Genomic DNA, 19,521 nt, shown 5'->3' on the forward strand with positions numbered 1-19,521 from the left:
AGTCATAATTTTAAAAGACTAATGAGGTGCTGGCACAGGAATCCTTAATGTCAACTTCCATTCACCAAAATATGCTTTGACACTTTTCCTGAATTTCAAATAAGTGACACACTTACTTTTATAGGGATATATTTCCCTAAACAGAATGTTCAAGATAGAACCGTGATATGACCGGCAGCTTAATCATCCAACGGGTGCTGAAAACCTTAACTTGTCATCAGAGAGACTATGGAAATTAACCACAATTTAGAACAAATTCCAAAAGACTTTCTGTTTACCATTATATAAAAAATATTTAACTCAGTTAAAAGAATAGTATTATAGAACTAAATCATTATACATTTATTTCATATATGGCATATTTTTAAGAGAAAAATGTACAAATTGGATAAAATACTGGCAATTGAAAATTTTATAGATTATTTATTCCTTAGCATTTATCATTTTACTCGTGTTTTACAGTACAAAGATTAATTCATTATATGTGGGATTCATTCATTCATTCATCTATTTATTTATTCATTCAACACATTAAATGGACACTGCTGAGTCCTGAGAGCACCCAAGTGAACAAACTCACAGCCTGCTTGAGGATTTCATCTTATATCCCCTCCTTCCTGATATTCATTAAGAATAATTCAGCCATATTGGCCTTATAAAACACCAAGCTCACCTACCTCAGCACTTTTCCATGTGCTGTTTGTTCTTCCTGCAATACTCTGTGTGTGTGGCTAGTTCCTTCTGGCATCCAGATCTCAAATAATGCCTCCTTTGCCTATACCCACCCACAAACCACACTGAGTCAAATCTTTTATTTTCTTTATAGTATGTATCCTTATGTGAATTTATGTTACACATTTACTTGTCTGTGAGTTTGCAGTGTATCTCTGTCCCTTGATTGTGAGCTCCATTAGAGAAGATACTTATTTTGGCCTGGCATTATTTAAGAGGTCAATAATAACTCGTTACATGAATAGCTATAATACAAGCAGTGCTCATGTATATGTGGATCTTGGACTGGGCTGCCAGGATGAACAATTCTAGGGGGCATCACATGTATAGATATGATGGGAATGGCTGCATGTGTAACCCCCTGGCTCCCGTAGCTGGAAATGTGTATAACCTATGTTCCTGTTTGCTGTGGCCCCATGTGCATTTTTTAAGAAAGAAGAAAGAGAGATTACATCAGTGACTTTTGTTTGGGGAAGAGCTTTCACAAAAGAGATGATAATAGAATTTATGAAAATAGAGCTCCAAATAAGTAGACGATTGAAGGAGAATAGTCTTTCAAAAGGACTCCTTAGTAAAGTTTTGGAGAAATAAAACTATGTATCATCAGGAAAGTCCTTCCCTTTTCTTCTGGACTGGCTAAATGTTATATACTATCTCTGTCCTACTTCTCAGCCTCTTTCCTTCTATTCTGTGTTACTTCCTTAGTTATATCTAATACATTCTGTTGTTATGTCAATCCTTTAAAATAATGACATAATCCTCTGGATTTTTCTAATAAGTTAATCCTCATGTGATCTATATTAATAGGATATAGATGTTTTCTTACATCAACTACACTGCACAAAGTGTTAAATCAGAGCTATATAGCGGGTCAAACTAATGTTGAACAAGATTGACATTTCTGAGTATGCTTTTGGTAATTGCAAGAATCAAAGCTATATAGGTAATTTTCTATATGGTAGGACCTCTAAGAATTTACTTACCTCAGACTGTGGCTAAATTGTTGGCAAGTTTTCAGTTTAAAACCCAACAATATCTGTTCATAGATACTTTTCCATAGCTACTCACACTCATCTCTCATGATCACAGGACAATAATAAGAGACACAATGCTTTTGTACTTACGGGCCTTATAATTAGTCAGACAGGGGAGACAAAAGGCACATAGATAAACATAATTACCTACTAACATTTCTGGTAAGAGCTATAAAGGAGAAACATGAGCGTTACCAAATGAAGGTTCTAGAACTAGAGCACAGACCTTCAGATTTATAGTCAAGTGGACTTTATCCCTCACTATGTAGGTGCTTACATATGAAAATCTGTTGTGCCTTAAAATGTATTTTGATTTATAAGATTGTTGCGATTGTGTTATATGTGGAGTCCAATCTGGCATGTAATTTGAGTATTAAAATGACAAACTAAAGTTTAATTTATGTGTGAAAATTTTGGACATTTTATCTTAAATTCAAAAAGATTAAACTAGATATGTATCATTATGAACTGACATAAGTTAAAGATGTCTATTTAAACAAAATACCTTGTTACTTTGGAGGTAAAGAACTTTATTAAAATATGTACATATTTATTTGGGGGGATTGTAAAAATCCTATTAGTATGGTGTTTTTATGAAAACTTTATCCTCAAATTTTACAGTGCCTTAGGTGACACCAGAATTACTTCATGAGTCCAGACACTGACATCCTAAAGTTTACACGTGATGAGTATATAAGCATTGTACCAAACCAGAGGCAAAGTTAGACAAGTTTGCAATCACCCTGCAAGCAAGGATGAGGAGGAGAAATATTAACTAATATCTATGTGCCTAGCATTAGCTAAGTGCTTTCATTCTCCATTAAACAGGGTACTAATCCAGTGAAATGGTCTTATTATTCTTACATGGAAATGAGGTTTAAAGAAATTAAGTAACTGCTGTACAATATCATTTTTCCTAGTTCCACACAGATGCCAACACTAGTGACGTTATTCAATAGCTTTGAGGGATTCTGAGGATGTCTGCCAACCCTAATTGCCCTCAGGAAGGACATGATTAATGACATCTATTAATAAATGAATGAATTAATTTGTTTGTTCATGTACTAGGCTTCTTTCCAAACATGATTTGAGGTAGTATGTGATATTTAAATATTGTATGGTTTTCAAAATATGAAAGGCATGATTTCAACTTTGTGATAGTATTTTATTTACTAAATTTGGCATGTAAAACTCAATAAATACTAGCATGAGATAATGCTACTGGAAGAGTCATGTATTCAATACATATATAGCAATATGATGATATAGTGATGCTCTGAATGAGGCAATTTTCCTAGATGATGGGAACATGACAGAGAAAAATCCTGTCATGTTGGAGCTTACATTGTATTTTTAAAATCAAAAGTAGCATATTTATACAGACTGGTAAATTAATATATTAGAATAAATATAAATTTATATAAAAATAAAATCTTAAGATCTCATTTATTCATTACTCAATTTTTATACTTTTTATTTTTATTCTTACAGTGAGTGTTCAACATAATATATTTTGACTTTATGATGGTGAGAATGTAATTAATTATTACAGAAGGTAACTGCAGATCTGTATGAAAGATGTTCTAAAGTTGCAAATGTAGGGAATTTCAATGAGACTATAATGGACCACAGTAATTAAGTCTTTAATATCACGGGATATTTTGAATTAGTCATTTTTCTTAAATACATAATTATCAAGAAATTACTCAGACCCACATAATTTTCTTCATAATATAATAATGGCAATCATTATATCAGGGAATACTAAACCTATTATTATCATTACACACAAACATTAAGTAATTTGTTTTCAAGTATACGAATATTTTTCTCCCTGATGTGGTTTCCAAAATTCTTTTAGCCAATGTCTTTGAAAGCAACTAATCGGATTTATTTTGTAAGAGTGTAATTCACAAAATCTCCTAAATTTGATTTAGCATCAGGGATTACTGTAAAGTGGTTTATATTGTTTTTTTGTAGCCATAATAACTTGTTTTTTTTTTCTTCTTAGTGAATCTTAACTGGCTACTAAGGTATCTTTAAAAGAGACTAAGAAAAACTACAGGTCAAACTCTCCATGAAACCACTGAAAAGATCATGTGCTTTTCTTTTTTCTTCTCCCCTATCTAGATTTTTAACACCTGGAGTGATTACTATGTTTTGACAACATAGTGAGTCAACACTCTTATAGGCAAATTCCTTATGCCAGGTATCACTGATTTAATGCAATATCTATATATAATTCAGTTTTTACAGGTATGGTATTAACATAGCCACTAAAGATCCTAAGAAATATTTGCTGCAAGATTATTTACTACAAACTCTTTTGGGAAATATGTTTTTCAAAGGTAAACATAACTAAATCTCTAAAGGCATCAAATAAATAATATAAACCTTATAAAATTTCTTCATATAATTTTTTTTTAATTTATAAAGATAATATCGGGCACACATTCAGCTTCTCTCACAAAAACTGACTCACAAAACAAAAGGAGCATAAATACAGGGACGAACCTGAACTAGAGTTAGTAATTAGTGATCTGTTTCTCTGCCTTAAAACCCTCCCATTTTTCTTATGATGAAACAAGAAATCTTGGCACTGTTTTCATGCCTTCAAACTCCATAGCCTCTGACTCAGGTTTACCTCTCTAGCCTCCTGACATAATTATTGTCTTCTTTTGATTTTTGAAAGCTATTTTTCTTTTTTTCTGCTTTAGGGAATAACTTTGCCTTGGAAACACCTCCTTATCTTTCAGATCTCAGCTCTGAGTCATTTCCTCCAGAATCTTCCTTGACAATCCAAAATCAGGCTCTCTCATCTGGTTTTACAGCACTCTAAAGATTCACTTCTTAGGACTTTTGAGTTTGTCATTTCTATTTACTTGATTGATTTTTTATTCATTTCTATGTCTCTAAGTTTGAAGTCCTAAGGCTACATGACAATTTTAATCTTTAATACTTAATGCAGTACCCTTAAATAACATCGGATGCACACACATGCAACAAATATTGAGGAATATGTACTTTGTTTGGGCCTCAGGGACAGAGAAGTTTAAGTTAAATACAATCCATAGTTTGTGGAGCATTTTTATCAATGGATCTGCTAGGCATATTTACCGCTCATTTCTTTATCTCCTTTCATGCTCACACCTTGATTCTACCTCCTTTTCTCTTCAAAAGGAACTACTGTAATGCATTTAAAGAGTGTCTTTTAACTAGACTGTTGTGGTATTATTGTTTAGCAATATCCACTTCTTTTTCCTCTACTTTATGCTTCACCGACTTTGCGCTTGGTCATGTGACTTGCTTTGGCCGGTGGGATGTGAGGAATTATGATACACAACCAGAAGCTTTACATGTGATTATGTGGTTAGGCAAGTTCTCCTGTGATCCTGTCCTTCACTCTGTGAACAGCAGACCTACTTAGCCATGAATCCCTGAAGGAGGAGGCATGTGGAATTTATATGAGCTCAACCCAACCATCATTCTGAAACCAAGGCCAGCCAATCACTATCTGCCTCACAGATCCATGAATAAAAATATAAATCTTTTTTATAGTGAACAAATGATATTTTGTTATCATTAACTATGCAGCATTTTAGTAGGAAAACCTAATTTTTTTTATTGTGTGCATTTTTGTTTTCTATTTCTTTAACTTTATATAATGGTATTATTTTCTTTTCCTCACTATTTTCACTGAGTATTAGGTTCTTACATTCCATTCTTGTTGCTATGTGTTCAAAAAGCCCTGTTGTGCTAGAAGTTCACAGGATACTTCCCACTTCTAGGCATATACCTAAAAATAATTGAAATCAGAATCCTGAAGAGGTATTTGCACTGCCATGTTCATTGACGCATTGTTCACAATAGTCAAGACAAGGAAATAACTGAACTGTCCACTAGAGGATGAGTGGATAAAGAAAATGTGGCATATACATACAATGGAATATTATGCAGCCTTAAAAAAGAATAAAGTTCTACAATTTGTGACAACATGGCTGAACCTTGAGGATATTATGCTAAGTGAAATAAGCCAGTCACAGAATGACAAATACTGCGTGATTCCACTTAAATGAGGTATTTGAAATTGTTAAACTGTAAAAAGCAAATAATAGAACTGTGGTTGCTTGGAGAGAGGGGGAATGGAAAGTTGCTATTCAAAGGGTATAAAGTTCCAGTTATGTTATTTTTATTCTCATTTTACAAATATAAGAACTAAGGGACTGAGTGACTAAGCAAATTGTCTAGGGCCACAAGAATAGTCAGTAGGAGCTTTAGCAGTCTCACTCCAGAACCCTTACTGTTGAAGCCATGTAATCTGTCCTGTGCTGATTACATACGTAAGTTTGCAGACTGAAAGGAGCCACATATACCAGATACATTAATACAGAGCAAGGAATATATAAATACATACTAGTGGAAACATTTAAGTTCTGGAATGAGAGTCTAACAAGTGGAAACAAAAAAAATACCTAAAAATTAAAAAACAAACAAACATATATATATAGCCTCATACTTCTACAATGTTAAAAACCAGAAAATAGAGGAAAAGCCTATGTATGGTTTTAAAGAGCAAAAGTTTGAACCCAAGACTCTAATAGTTTGCCAAGTTTTATGTTCTATGTATAAGCAAATTAATTTCATATGTATAAAAATCCCATGGTATATATCTTTCTAAAAAATTGAAGGCACATATGAGTAAATCAAGAGATGCAACAAAATGAAGAACTTAAAAATGGATACGTCAGAATATGAAAGGAATGGCAAAAATCATATATAGGCTTAAATACAGAAATATGTATAAGTAGCTGTAAATATGTCCAAGAAATATAATTTAAATTCCATAAATAATTTCTATAGAGAATGCACATAAGTAATTCTTCAAAGTAAACGTAATAATAATAAACTGGTAGTCTCAAAAACAAAACAAAAAAATGACCTGTATACAAAGGTCACACTCCAAAATAACTCAGACACATGAAAAATAAAAGGGTAAGCAAGCTGCAGGAGAGCAGGGGCCAATTTACCATGAAGGTTACTCATGAGTTTCTAATCAAAAGAACTATAGTCCTTCACTTAGCTTGATTTCATTCTCCTTGCCCTGTCTGTAAAACAGAAACAGAAACAAAAACGAAGACAAAAACAAAAACAAAAACAAAAAACCCTTTACCATTTAATTTCCTTATCTGCATTGAAAATTTCTTCTTTTCGCAGAAACCACATCACTGGCCGGCTTCTCTTCTACCCTCTCAGACTTTCTTTCTTTTCTTTCGCTCTTTCCACTCTTCAGCTCCTGGCCCATACTCAAAAGGGTGTAATCTGAGGATTTATTTCCAAGTTTTTCTTTTATCCGATTATGCCTTCTCTCTTGGAGCATGTTATTTACTCTCATAGCTGCAGCTTCTATTTAGATGTCTCCTCTTCCACATTTTTTCCTGTGCTCTTACTCCCATATTTTCTACCTGATCCATCCTGGTATCAGATCAAAGCAGCTGTGACAACCCAGCATCTGCCTCAGGACCTCTTCATGGTATTGTTCACCTGTGCAAAGGAATATTGGCCCCATCTTGCCATCTGCCTCCAGCCTCCTCTCAGCACTAGGTGCTATGTATTCTTTAGTTTGATGAATCTATAACTCTGGGAAAGAGATAAGCTTCCTGCTGGCCCTGTCACTATGGTTCCTGGGTAGCTCTGGTGGTAGTAATCCTTCCCTAGCCATGCCCTTAATTAGCCTCCTTGCTCAGGGAAGGAAATCAGACAATTCCTATCATTCTGTGGATAACTGCACTTAGATATTCTGAAATCATTTAAAATTTAATTTGTTCTAGTTTGATCTCATTATTTTCTCCTTAAATAGCTTTCTTTTCTAACTACCTAATATCATGAACCTCTTTATCACTCCAACTAGAAACTCTTGATTTACTTTTGATTGTGTGTGTGTGTGTGTGTGTGTGTGTGTGTTTTTAGGTATGTATACATCATTTTAATGGTACTTTAAGCAATGTTTCAATTAACCAAATAATAACAAATGAATCACATGGTTTCATGTTGCCTTGGTTATACAATGTATCCCAAGTCTAATATGGTGGTTGAAACATGGAAGGGCAGTGGGGAGGAAGGGAAGGAGGAAGAGAGGGAAGAAGGAAGGAAGAAGAAAGGAGTGGCTTTGAGTGATTTAAGTGAAAATTTGGTTCTCAGACTGCCAGAGTGGCAGGTCAAGAATGTGCAACACCTTTCAAGTCCATCACAAGGCGAGAAGCGTTTAGGTTGCTCCCTCTTCTCCCCCTACCCTCACACACACACAAAAAAGTTTCAAGTCAAAACTTTGTTTTACCTACTCAAAGTAAATTCAATATCTAAACTCAACTCGAGGAGTTTGAAAAGATTCTCTCTGACTACTACTTCTCTTGCATTTAATACTTAAGTTATTTTTCCAAACTTTTGCAAATTAGCCCATTGTGTTTGCAGGAAGAGTTGGATTTTACACATCTCCACAGCCAGGAGAAGGTGAGAGAAGTGTCTAAAACTAGCATGAGAAGAGGTAATTCTGACCTGACAACTACCAGCTCCAGATGTGTCTAAGGTTAGGAAGTTCCTCCTTTATGTGTAATTGTAGAGATGACTGTCCTACAAGAGAATAGGAAACAAAGGAAAAATAACCCCAATTAAGCCTTATTGCACCCCAAGCCCTGTACTAGTCCTTTGCTTATTTAATCCTACAGTGATCCTGTGAGGGAGGCATTGTTATCCTCACTTTACAGGGGAGAAAGTGGACCCACTGAAGTCAAGTCATTTGCTCAGGATCGCACAGCTGGGAAAAGGAAGGAAATCCCTGCACCTTCCCTGACCTGATTGTGTTTTTATTCTGTCTGTAATCTTCAACCATCTGCCCCATCACTATTAATTCTTCAATTTCAATGGCTTTTAAGCATTTCCCTTCTCCCCATTTCCATTGTCCACCTTGTTTTTTTTCATACTGAAATGAAAGCAATAGCTGCTAACATCTTCTGGTTTTCATTTATTATCTCATCCAATAAAGACTACATATCACAGGAAATAAGTTGTTCTAATACATAGCTTTGATTCGGTCATTGCCCTTTTTGTAAGTCTTTAGTAAGCTTCCATTTTCTATATAATAAGATGGGCTTTATAAAACCATATTCACCATATTTCCCATCTACAAATGAGTCTCTAAGACAGCCTGAATCTGTTCTTTTAAATCCTAATATTCATTGAGTCAGACATAGTTCAAATCATATAACACAAATTTATGAACACATGATGAATATTTTTTAATCTGTAATATTTGGATATGTTTCCTCTGCCAATTTCTTCTACTCTCACTTAAATGAATCTCTTACATTTAAAAAAAGTTGAGTTCCTGTCCAGAGCAGGCTCAGACCATACCAGGACATATGCACTTCCCTGTTCTTGGCAGCTTTCTCACACACTATCATGGCTCTATCTTGTCATATTCTTATTTGCTAAGTCCACAATAAATGTTTTCTCATTGATTGATTGATTCAACAGTATTATGAAGTGTCCATGTTGTGCCAGGCACATGTTTGACTGCAGGTCTACTGCTTATATATTCAAGGAAATGGTAAAATTGTGAAGTGGGTAATGATAAGACCAGAAGATAACAGTAGAATGGCTTTGAGGGTATTAAAGCCAAGAATCTAGATTATAAGAAGCCAAGATACTCTTTCAGAGGGACTCTTTCCATTTCCTCTTGCAAGAAATTCAAAATAAAGCACATTATTTAAGACATAAGGCAGACCTATGAGTGAGCCCCAGAGAGCAGAGAGAGCTTGTTATATTTCACTCAATTCCCTTGGAAACCTCTTGTTGCAGTGTATCGGGATCCTAATCCCATGAGATTTATTTTCATCAAAAAAGAAAAAAAAAAGATATATCACTGGATGACACTTTTGTAAAGGTTAAAAAAACCCTAAATTTTATAGACATTACTACTTAGAAGAAGAAAAATGCCATTATCCCTGGTAGGCATGGCAGTTTCTTAATTAGAAGAAAAATATTTGCATTTGAAACAGTTAAATCTGATACTGATCTCAAGTAATGTTAACAATATAATTCTTCTTGAGAAGAATTTGTAAGCCACAAAACAAAAGAAAATGACACATTCTTAAAACACTTAAATAAGCCTTTTCTAAACATTAGTCATGCATAAACTGTCTCATAAAACCTTGCCTTTTGTATTCATTTACACTTTCAAACCTAATTATAACCCATTGTCATTCTAAATATCAAGTCCCAACTGTTTCATTGTGTGGATTTTTTCTAATTAAGTATGCGAGACGAAAGGGACTCAGGCTGGGCTACCTCATCTCAATTTTCACAAGCTGACATGCATCGTGAAAATAGTTCTTGATTATTTCCCTAACAGCTTTGATGTGAAGGAAAAAAACCCACTGAGCTGAGCTGTGTACACTCCCCCCACATGCTCCAGGGTCAGCAAATGTGGTTAGTAGGCACTGAACTTAAAAACCAGAGTTTCTGCTACATTGTTAGCAATAAGCTAAATCAATAGAGCAAAACAACACAAACCAGTATGTGGTGAGTGATGAAAAACAGATCTGTAGAGATATCAATGGAAAATGATACAGAACAGCCACAATATCTGGAGATAAAAATACAGTCTTATAACACTCCTAGCCCTGAATAGTTTAACTGTTGCACACGAAGCCAGCAAGCAGCAAATCATGGATAAAGACAATTGCTGTTTTTATTCTATGGTTCTGCCCTCTGCTAATAGATTGCAACAGAATGACTATGTGGAGGGTTAAGCATTTTGAGAAGATCTCCATAATTACATGGCATTATTTGGTGACATCATGACATTTTAAGTTATACATCACAGAAAAGAAAAACTGACCGTTTTTTTTTTACTCTCTAGACATCAACAAAAATGTCCTCAAATGATTGAAAAGGTTGTTAATGCCACCTCTGAAATCACTTTAAATATAATTTCTCAGGTAGCTTGTCTTACCTTTGAAAGGATAGTATAACTCTCAAAATCTCAGAAGGGAAAAAAAATTACCTTATACTTGCAATTATTATCCATTATAAAAATACTTTCTGAAAAAAAGCACAGTGAGAATACTCACTGATTTTTTAAAGCCAGTTACTATGAGTACTTACAAGATCTTTTTCATGGAGCATATGCACTTTATAAATTGATATCAGAATCTAAAAAAAAGTCTTCAATATATAAATATTTCTCACATGAATATATGCAAATAAGAAAGTCTGTCAAAATTGCTAATATTAAACATGATCCAACTACTGATTTACTTTAAACAAGAATCTTATAATTCCTCAAATGCATTAAATGGAAAGAATGACATGACAACAAGAAGGTGTTCCTCCATGGGTTCTCATAACTTCTAGGAAATTAGCAAAATGTAAATTTCATTTATTTATCCAAATTTTTCCATGTCCACCTGCTCACGAAGGACACTATTCTGTGAGGCATTTACCCTGTCCATAGAGAGAACTCTTGTACCAGGGTGTTTGGCCCAGAGCTTCAGAAAGAATGAAAATATGCAGATGGAAATTATACTTGCAGTTTTGTTTTGTGAAAGTTTGGAGTGAGAAGTCTCTGGTGAGCAGAAAGAAAGGTTAGCAATTTTTAATATCCAAAATGATCAGTTGTTCACTATGGATGTCTCTGGTGAACAACATAATGTCAATGCTGTCACAAAAGCAAGGCAGAAAATAAAAGTCTTAAGAGCTTTAATTCAGGGGGAAAGAATCCCTGGAAGATATTTTTCTCCCTCTAGATCACTTTAGGTTTGCACAACATGCATTTTATAATTCTTAATTTATATTCAGCAACAATGCTCTCCCTGGCTTTAAGACCTTACCCATTTCTCCATACGATACTTCAAAAGATTTTGCAGTTGCTATTTCTGTTTTAAATGGGTGGTTCTCATTTCATTCATAAGAAATGTGAGGCCTTGAAAAAGATGTGGCCAACCTCTAGAGATGCAATTTATTATTGCAGAATTGTAACAACACCTACTTACAGGAGGGGGCAGAAGCAGTGATAAGCATGATATTGCATCACTCCACTTAGTTCTCACAGCCCTCAAATGGCCATAGCACAGCCTCCAAAAAGCCCTCATTGGCTGGGAGACAATAAGAAATTTGCCCAGGGTCAGAAATAACTAAATTTCTGAAGATCTGGGACATTTTGTCAATTCTGAAGAGCACACAAGTAACTGCTTATTATTCATTTATTCAGTTATTCAACAAATGTTTGCTACTAAGTACCAAACATAGTTAGATGTGGGAAAACAAACTGGAATAAGTTTTGATTCTTGCCCTCAAGGACATTACCTTCCCGTTTGGAAGAGATACCGTTAAACATAGTGTTACCTATAGATACTCACACCCCTAAGTAGTGGAACTGACGTTAAGAGCACTGAAGGATATGAAATTGAAAATATCTTCTTTTAAATAATAAATATTTACAATAGGAACAGGGTAGAAAACATCTGGCAAGCTCATGCAAAAAAAAAATATTCCATATTTATGGCATTGACATAAAAGAATAAAAGTGAAAATCAATCATAAACTTTTGAAAGTTGTATGATATAATTTTTATTTTCTTAAAAATTACATGGAATTGAGCTCTTATTTCAGATTGGTGTAGATGCAGCCAAATTGTAACTGTGCTAATTTAAGGGATGCAATTTGCAGCAACGATGCTGAATACTAGTTATGCTAAAACATTGCTAGTGCTTCAAGATCAAAACTGAGCCTGATAAAATATATATTTGCTAACTGAAATAAGCATGCTCAGTACTCCAGCTGAATGACTGGCATCCACCTTTCATCTACTGAAAAGCCAGGATTATACACTAAAAGTTAAAAAAATACTGTTGGGAATACAAACCTAAGAGCTTCTTCCAAAGAAATATGGTGGTTAACCTGGTAAATTTCTGTAAACAGGCTTCAGGGAGTAAAAAGGAGGCCTTCTCTCTAGGTAAATACTCTCTAGGTAAATACTGTAGGTAAGTAATATAACTTATTTGGAAAACAACAAACCAAGACAGCTTCTTTCACATCAGTGCAGTGACCGAATGTCAAATCAGGTACCAAGATCACAAGTGTCAAAGGTGAAGTGAGGATTTTGCCATCCATACTAAGACTTTGAGGTCTATCCCACATAGGTGAACAGCAGGCATATTTTTAGTCTATTATTAATGCCATTAAACTCAACACTATCTAAAATTCCGTGCTACTGAGAATTTCTTAGAAATATGAGCATTTGAAGATGCTGGGTTTGCTTATGATAGGGTTCAGGGCAGTCTGTCCAAAATATGCCACTTGGGCATATTGATTATTTTGAATTAAAGTTACTTAAGAAACAGTCAGTGTAAGAAGGACACTCTGACTCCTCTTTGTCCCCCTGAAAGCAGGAAATAAATCTCGTATGTGAAAGGTATCCCCTCTGCAGCAGGAGAAAGAGAGAAATCCATACCACCAGAGATAAGTAATTCAAGGACGACAAAGCCACATAAGCAAATCTTGTTACTTCTTTACTAAATTACTACCCCAAGTCCAAACCTCTTTATCTTGTCAATTCTTCACAAGTGTATTATTGCTTGGTCTAAAAGCTATAAAAGCTGCCTGCTTTAGTCACCTCTTTGAGCATCGTATTTTTCAGAGCTCTTGTATGTACAAATTTAAATTTGTTTTTCTCCTATTAATCTGTCTCATGTCAATTTAATTATTAGACCCTCCAGAGGATCTAGAGGGGAATAAAGGAAAAGTTTTCCTCCCTTACATTTACGTACATTCAGTACAGTGCTTCATAGTTTCTATAAACTAGATTGTCAGTTTCTGGAGAGCAAAACCTGGTTAGCACAGTGATCACTATGGAGTTGGTGCTCAAAACATGTCTGGAATAGAACTGAATCGTATTCCTAATTTCAAAGTATTTTGTACCTCTGACAGTTTACTTAAAAAGCAGACAAATCACCAATTTCACATTCATCATCTCTATTGGTGTGTTCAAGTCTATGAAATTTTGCCTATCATATTTCCCAAGATGCAATAAATCAGTTTCAAAAACATTTTAACACACTTGAGAAAAGGAACTTCTGAGGGAAAGGTCACTGCTTTCATGTTAACATTATTATTTTTCAAGACCTCTTAGTCACAAAAGACTTTATATGGCTTTTCACAATTGAAGCTGAAAAATGTTACAACTGCCATTTATGTTCTATGAAATAAATATCATTACATAAATACTGTTTATATTAGCAATACAAAACAGAACTTTTAAATCACCTATAAAATTGAGGTCTTTTCCTATTTTCTTACTTTTCAAAAATAGTTTATACAACACTTTTAACATTTTTCTAGAATATGTCAGTCAGTGACTGATACTGCAAGCTCACCCAAGGTAAAAAATTCAAATCTTCGTTATTTGGCTATTATGAGAATAAATAATTAATACCTATAACACCATCAAGTTATGTATAGAAAGCACTTTTATACAGGTACTGTTACTTTTATGTGCTTTTTAAATACATTGAGAAATAATATTAAGGAAAATTTATACCACTTCTGCTCTAATAATGTTTTAATTGGAAACCCTCTATCTTGAAAGGCAATTTAGGGCATCTCAAAAGATGTCCTGAAATTCTGGATAATAAAAGCATCTATTAAATATGTTCTGAAAGCAATACAACTTTAGTTTACCAAAATTAACACATTCAATATAATATTATATCATATGTTGATTTAGTGTTTGCTAACACGATATGAATAAAATGGAAAATACATAAGGGTAAAACTTATCCAGGCTAAACTAAACTTACAATGCTTTAAATAAAGAATCTGAATGATACTGATTACAAATGTAGACAATTCTTTCTATATATATTTATCTTCAGTACTAGATAAATTGATAAATAGTAAATGTTGAATCCCAGTAAAACAAAAACTGTATCCCTAGCTGTCTAAGTTCAATAATAATCACTTGAAATATGGTCTGTATCTGTGGGTGCAACAGGCAAGAGTACATCATATGTATGTAAGTGGAACTCACACAAACTCGCTGCACTGTCTTGGGAACTGGGTCATCTATAAGTGTTAAAGGTTTTTCTCACTTTAGTTCACAGTATTAATCAGTCTTCTACTTACAGGCGGGTCTGCATCTTCAGCATAAACGGTTGTGATAGGTGTACCCTTGACGGCATCTGGAGCCACCATCCCTTTGTAGATTCGTTTACTAAATAGTGGAGGGTAATCATTCATATCCTACAAAACACAATTAAGAGTTTAGTGATTCTGTTGAAACCAGGTTAGTTACACAGTGACTAGACTAGCTCCATCTCTTCATATCACACCACCCATTTGCCACTGTCAGCCTTGCATCCTCTCAATTCCATTATACTCACTTCAGAATGGAACCCCAGAGGAAATTGCCAGAGTTCCTATACAATATTAATGTGTGTGATACCTACTCTATTCTACCAAAAGCCATTCTACTCAAGTAAAGAGTCTGTCACACACCCCGTGCTCCTCCAAATACACCTTTCAGATACTGGATTGATGCTTGAAATTTTCTCTAAAGATACTTCTAATGGTATGATGTAGTTTTGAACTTTGAAAAGTAGGAACACATTTCATAAAAGGTGACCTTCTATGAGACAGGTGTAGAAGATGGTATTATTTTGTTTGTTTTGTTATTGTTGCTTTTAAAGAAAGCTCTTTAATGTTTCTGTTGGGAGAGCAAATTCTTTATATATATACTTAGCATAATAGTATGATTAGAACATTTCAAATGCAAATTGTGAAATATCCTTTGATGCCATCTTTCATTTTTATAAACATAAAAAGATTAAAGGATGTTTTCCCTATAGCACACTACAATAGTGACACATAGGATTAGATGTTCGTAGTCAGAAAACAATGCTAATTTATTTAGAGATTTCTCAAAGTGATTTATATGCTTCTTAAGTTTCACAATTCAATGATATAAGTGCATTCCTATTATTAGTTTATTCATTAAACTATATTTATCAGGTTCCTCCCATTTTTATGACCCAATTCTAGGCACTGGGGACACTGTGGTGACGCAAGAAAAATTTGTCACCTGAATTTGTCACTTAACTGCCACTTGACAAGTAAAGTACTGATTTTGCAGATCGCTTAGCGACCGCTTAAATTAATCTACTTATTTGGCAAAACCACTAATTAATCTGGTCTCCTGAGAGTAAGGCCATTTTTTTCTCAAACATTTTATCTTGGATGGAGAATTGCAAATCATTATTTTTGTCAAAAATAATGCTTAGTAACCTGGCTGATTTATCTTTCTTAAATTTATTTTTTTTTAAATAATCATTACACCCTGCATTGTTGTGGGTACTTTGGGTTAAACATATTTGAGCCCCAAACTAAATTTTTTAGTTACGTTATTCTCCAGGTCATCTTTTTCTCAGATGTTAAAAAAGAAGAAAATTATTTTACACAGCCTTTGATATTTGCTCTGATACAACAATTTTTTTCCCAATGTAAATTGGAAATGCACAAATTAACTGATTATAAACACCTCTTTTTACAAAGAGGTCCAGATAATTAACTATTACAATCAAATAGAGCTTGCTTTTATGTTCACAATAGAGTTCACTTCTGAGTTGTGAATCTGAAAAACCCTGCAGATTCTAATACAAATTGGACATCTTGAGCTGTAAGCAAAACTGAAAAATAAAAAACATCATTTTCTCTTTTTGACAGGCAGTATTCACAACCTCTACTATGAAAAAGAAGACTTCCTTTATAAATGATGGGCTTTAGAATCTGAACAAGTAAATAAACCTAGGAAGCACTGGTCCCCTATAATGAGGACAGTGGAGAGTATTGATCTTGCAGTTCCAGGCAGGGGGTAAATATATAAAACATTTGCATGCACACTTCCTCCTGCTCTTTTCAAGAGTGCCAGTTATTTTAATGAGTGAATCTTGTAACCAAAGGGGTGGAACTCCTCTTGCACCCCTAAATTTTAACTTCTGAAGGTTGGAAAAGGAGCCCAACTCTGTGATTTTTCTGTACATGAGTTTCCCAAATCACATAAACTCAATATATTCTGATGAATTTTCTTCTCCTACCCTTCCCTCCACCACCACTCCCCCACTCCCGGGACATTAAAAATCTTAACGTTACAGGCACATTTTGGATTAATTTGATTCTTTAGGGAAAAAAACAAATATGTGATTTCCCAGTTATGTCAATACAGCTGCTAACAGTGTTGAGTACAATAGCAACCCCCCCACACACTTATTTTTTTTGGCCGGGAAAGTAGTCACCAGATCACCTAACTGAACACAGAGTGGACATTTTAATAATCTGATTATACAGAAACCTAAGGTGATAAATAACAGAACAGCAGTAAAAGACTGATATCCCCCTGCTTGCCATTGACAGGATGAAGACTAAATCAATACAGTTATTGTAGTTGTATTTCTTTCTCTGGTACACTGTACATATTTTGAGGTTAGAATCTTTCACTGTGGCTAAGCTGTATAGCCAGCTGCACACAGTTCTTGCACAATGCATTATTTCAGATGAGAGCATTTATTGAAATGAAATGCCAAAGCATAATCAATACTTCATTATATGTATGCTCCAGGGGTGTCTGAAGAAAAATGTACATAAATCTGCTTCTGTACAAATGGTCTATTATGCAGCAAATTAAGGATAAGATCCTCTCTCCGAAAGCAAGCCCTTTTCTGTTACCAGTTGTTCCACTAGAGGGCAGTATTGACAAAAAGAAAATTTTGTTTTCTGTCCTCTTGTTAAACAACCTTATCATTAACTTTGCTTTCTGTGGCTATAATTTTTGTTAGTTTGAACAAAAATTGCTTTTCATGTTTCTAAAGAGTATTCTGAATGCTACCATGGTTCTCAACTAGAACTAAGCCTTGATCTTAGAAAAAAAAACTGTTGTACTAGTAAGCATAATTAGTTTCCATGTATCAAGCAACTAAAACTTCATCTGAAGGTACAGTTATCTAAGAGGAAGAAAATATGAGTTTCATTTATTTACTTTCTAAATTCAAGTCTAAAATAATCACAGAAACCATTTCTGCTTTGGTAGACCACAGAGTAGATTTAAGGAACTTTTTTAATGTGTATACCAGGAAGATAGGAACTTGCTGGTGAACTTACAAATTAATAGCAGGTTCTCTATTTAAAGCAAAGAGAAAGAGATGATAGAATTTTTGATATCTGGAATCATGGGTTAAAGATTGTTCTGGATAAGAGGCTTCTTCTTGATAGAAGAATACTAACTTGTTATATTCTGATCTTTTTTTAAATGATGAAAATATAGAGAATGCCAGCCCTCATCTTAAACTCTCGTGCACACTCTATAAGGAGACCAGATGGTGTGTGCCAGTGGGTGGAATGGCTCCTACAGTACCAACTAGTATTATCACTAGCCACGTAGAACCCTTGGCTGCCCTGCCCTCTGAAATCCCTTGAGGCTTATGGAGGTGATGCCTCCCCTTCCTTGGCAGATGACACAGTTGATTTTTTCCTCTGCCTGTTACCAGTTCTGTTTTCCACTACCAGACACCCTTTATTTGCTGTTCCAGTTGTCACTTCTTATATTATCTACCTTCTGCTGTTTCTTCCCTCTGGGTTTCTTTACTTGTCTTTCTGTCTTTTCTGACTTCTCTCCCTTCTGTTGTGATTCTGCCACAAAGGGTCAAAAAAGCCCTATCTCCAACCAAACAAATCTTTCCTTTTCTGTTTGCATGGGGATTCCTTAAACACAAGTCACAAATTTACCTTGATCTTTTTTTTGGGGGGAGGGAGAGTGGGGGGATCAAAACCTGTACTGGAAGATTCTTTCTTAGCTGCCTAAATTTGTTTTTATTGTTTTTTTGGTTTGGTTTGGTTTTATTTCTGAGTTTGACACTTTTCTGGATTCTTGGGGGATAGTATCCTTAATGTAAGGTAATCAACCACAAGTAGCAAAATGCACACTATAGCTTTCAGTATCACAAATATTGATGGAGCTCTCACTGTGCATTAGGTAGTACTTTAGATGCTGGGGATAATGTTACCACCAAAAAAGATATAGTTCCTGCTGGTACTGAGCTTACAGTTTAGTGTGGAAAGCAAAAAATAAATAAATATTATCAAGTGTGATGAACGTTATGAAAGAGAAAGTACATGGATGTGATGGGAAGGTACAGGAAGGAGTTTAAATTTCACATAGGATACATTTCTGATATCTGAGCAACTGCCTCATCACTCACGCACTCTGGCAGGTAAAACCATCCTCCAAGATTGACAGTTAAATTAGAAGAGGTTAGCACTGTGCAGTGCTGACAAACCCACTGATTTAATACAAAATTCCATTCCCATCTAATTTCTCTGAACTGGAATGGTAATGTAGGGGGAAGGGAGTTGATATGTTTTTGGATTTTTTTCCCAAGCCATGACACTGTGGTAAATTGGGAGAACATGTGCATATTCTAAACTTGAATATTTAGGGAGATTCTAATAATATCATGGTATTTCAGACTTTCTTAAAAGTGCATCATAATTATATATGTGTGTGTGTGTGTGTGTATGGTTTATTTTTACTGTATATCAGACATTATGTGTTAAGCTTATCATCTCAATTAATTTGCCTAAAATAGATGTCAGCTATTATTATTATTGTTCCTATTTTCAGAATAAGGAAACTGAAGCTTAGAGAAGTTAA

General features: G+C 34.5%; 1 protein-coding gene across 17 annotated transcripts in view; it reads right to left on the reverse strand.

Annotated features, from left to right (window-relative positions):
- Positions 1-19,521, reverse strand: part of PCDH15 (protocadherin related 15) — a 764,244-nt gene that overhangs the window by 143,257 nt on the left and 601,466 nt on the right. For all 17 annotated transcript variants that reach the window (XM_057735541.1, XM_057735540.1, XM_057735538.1 and 14 more), the window contains one exon: positions 14,946-15,062. In XM_057735541.1, the coding sequence (XP_057591524.1) occupies positions 14,946-15,062 (117 nt within the window). The remainder of the gene's footprint in view (positions 1-14,945; positions 15,063-19,521) is intronic.

The sequence above is a fragment of the Hippopotamus amphibius genome, chromosome 5 (assembly GCF_030028045.1).
Source record: "Hippopotamus amphibius kiboko isolate mHipAmp2 chromosome 5, mHipAmp2.hap2, whole genome shotgun sequence".
Classification (NCBI taxonomy): Eukaryota; Metazoa; Chordata; class Mammalia; order Artiodactyla; family Hippopotamidae; genus Hippopotamus; species Hippopotamus amphibius.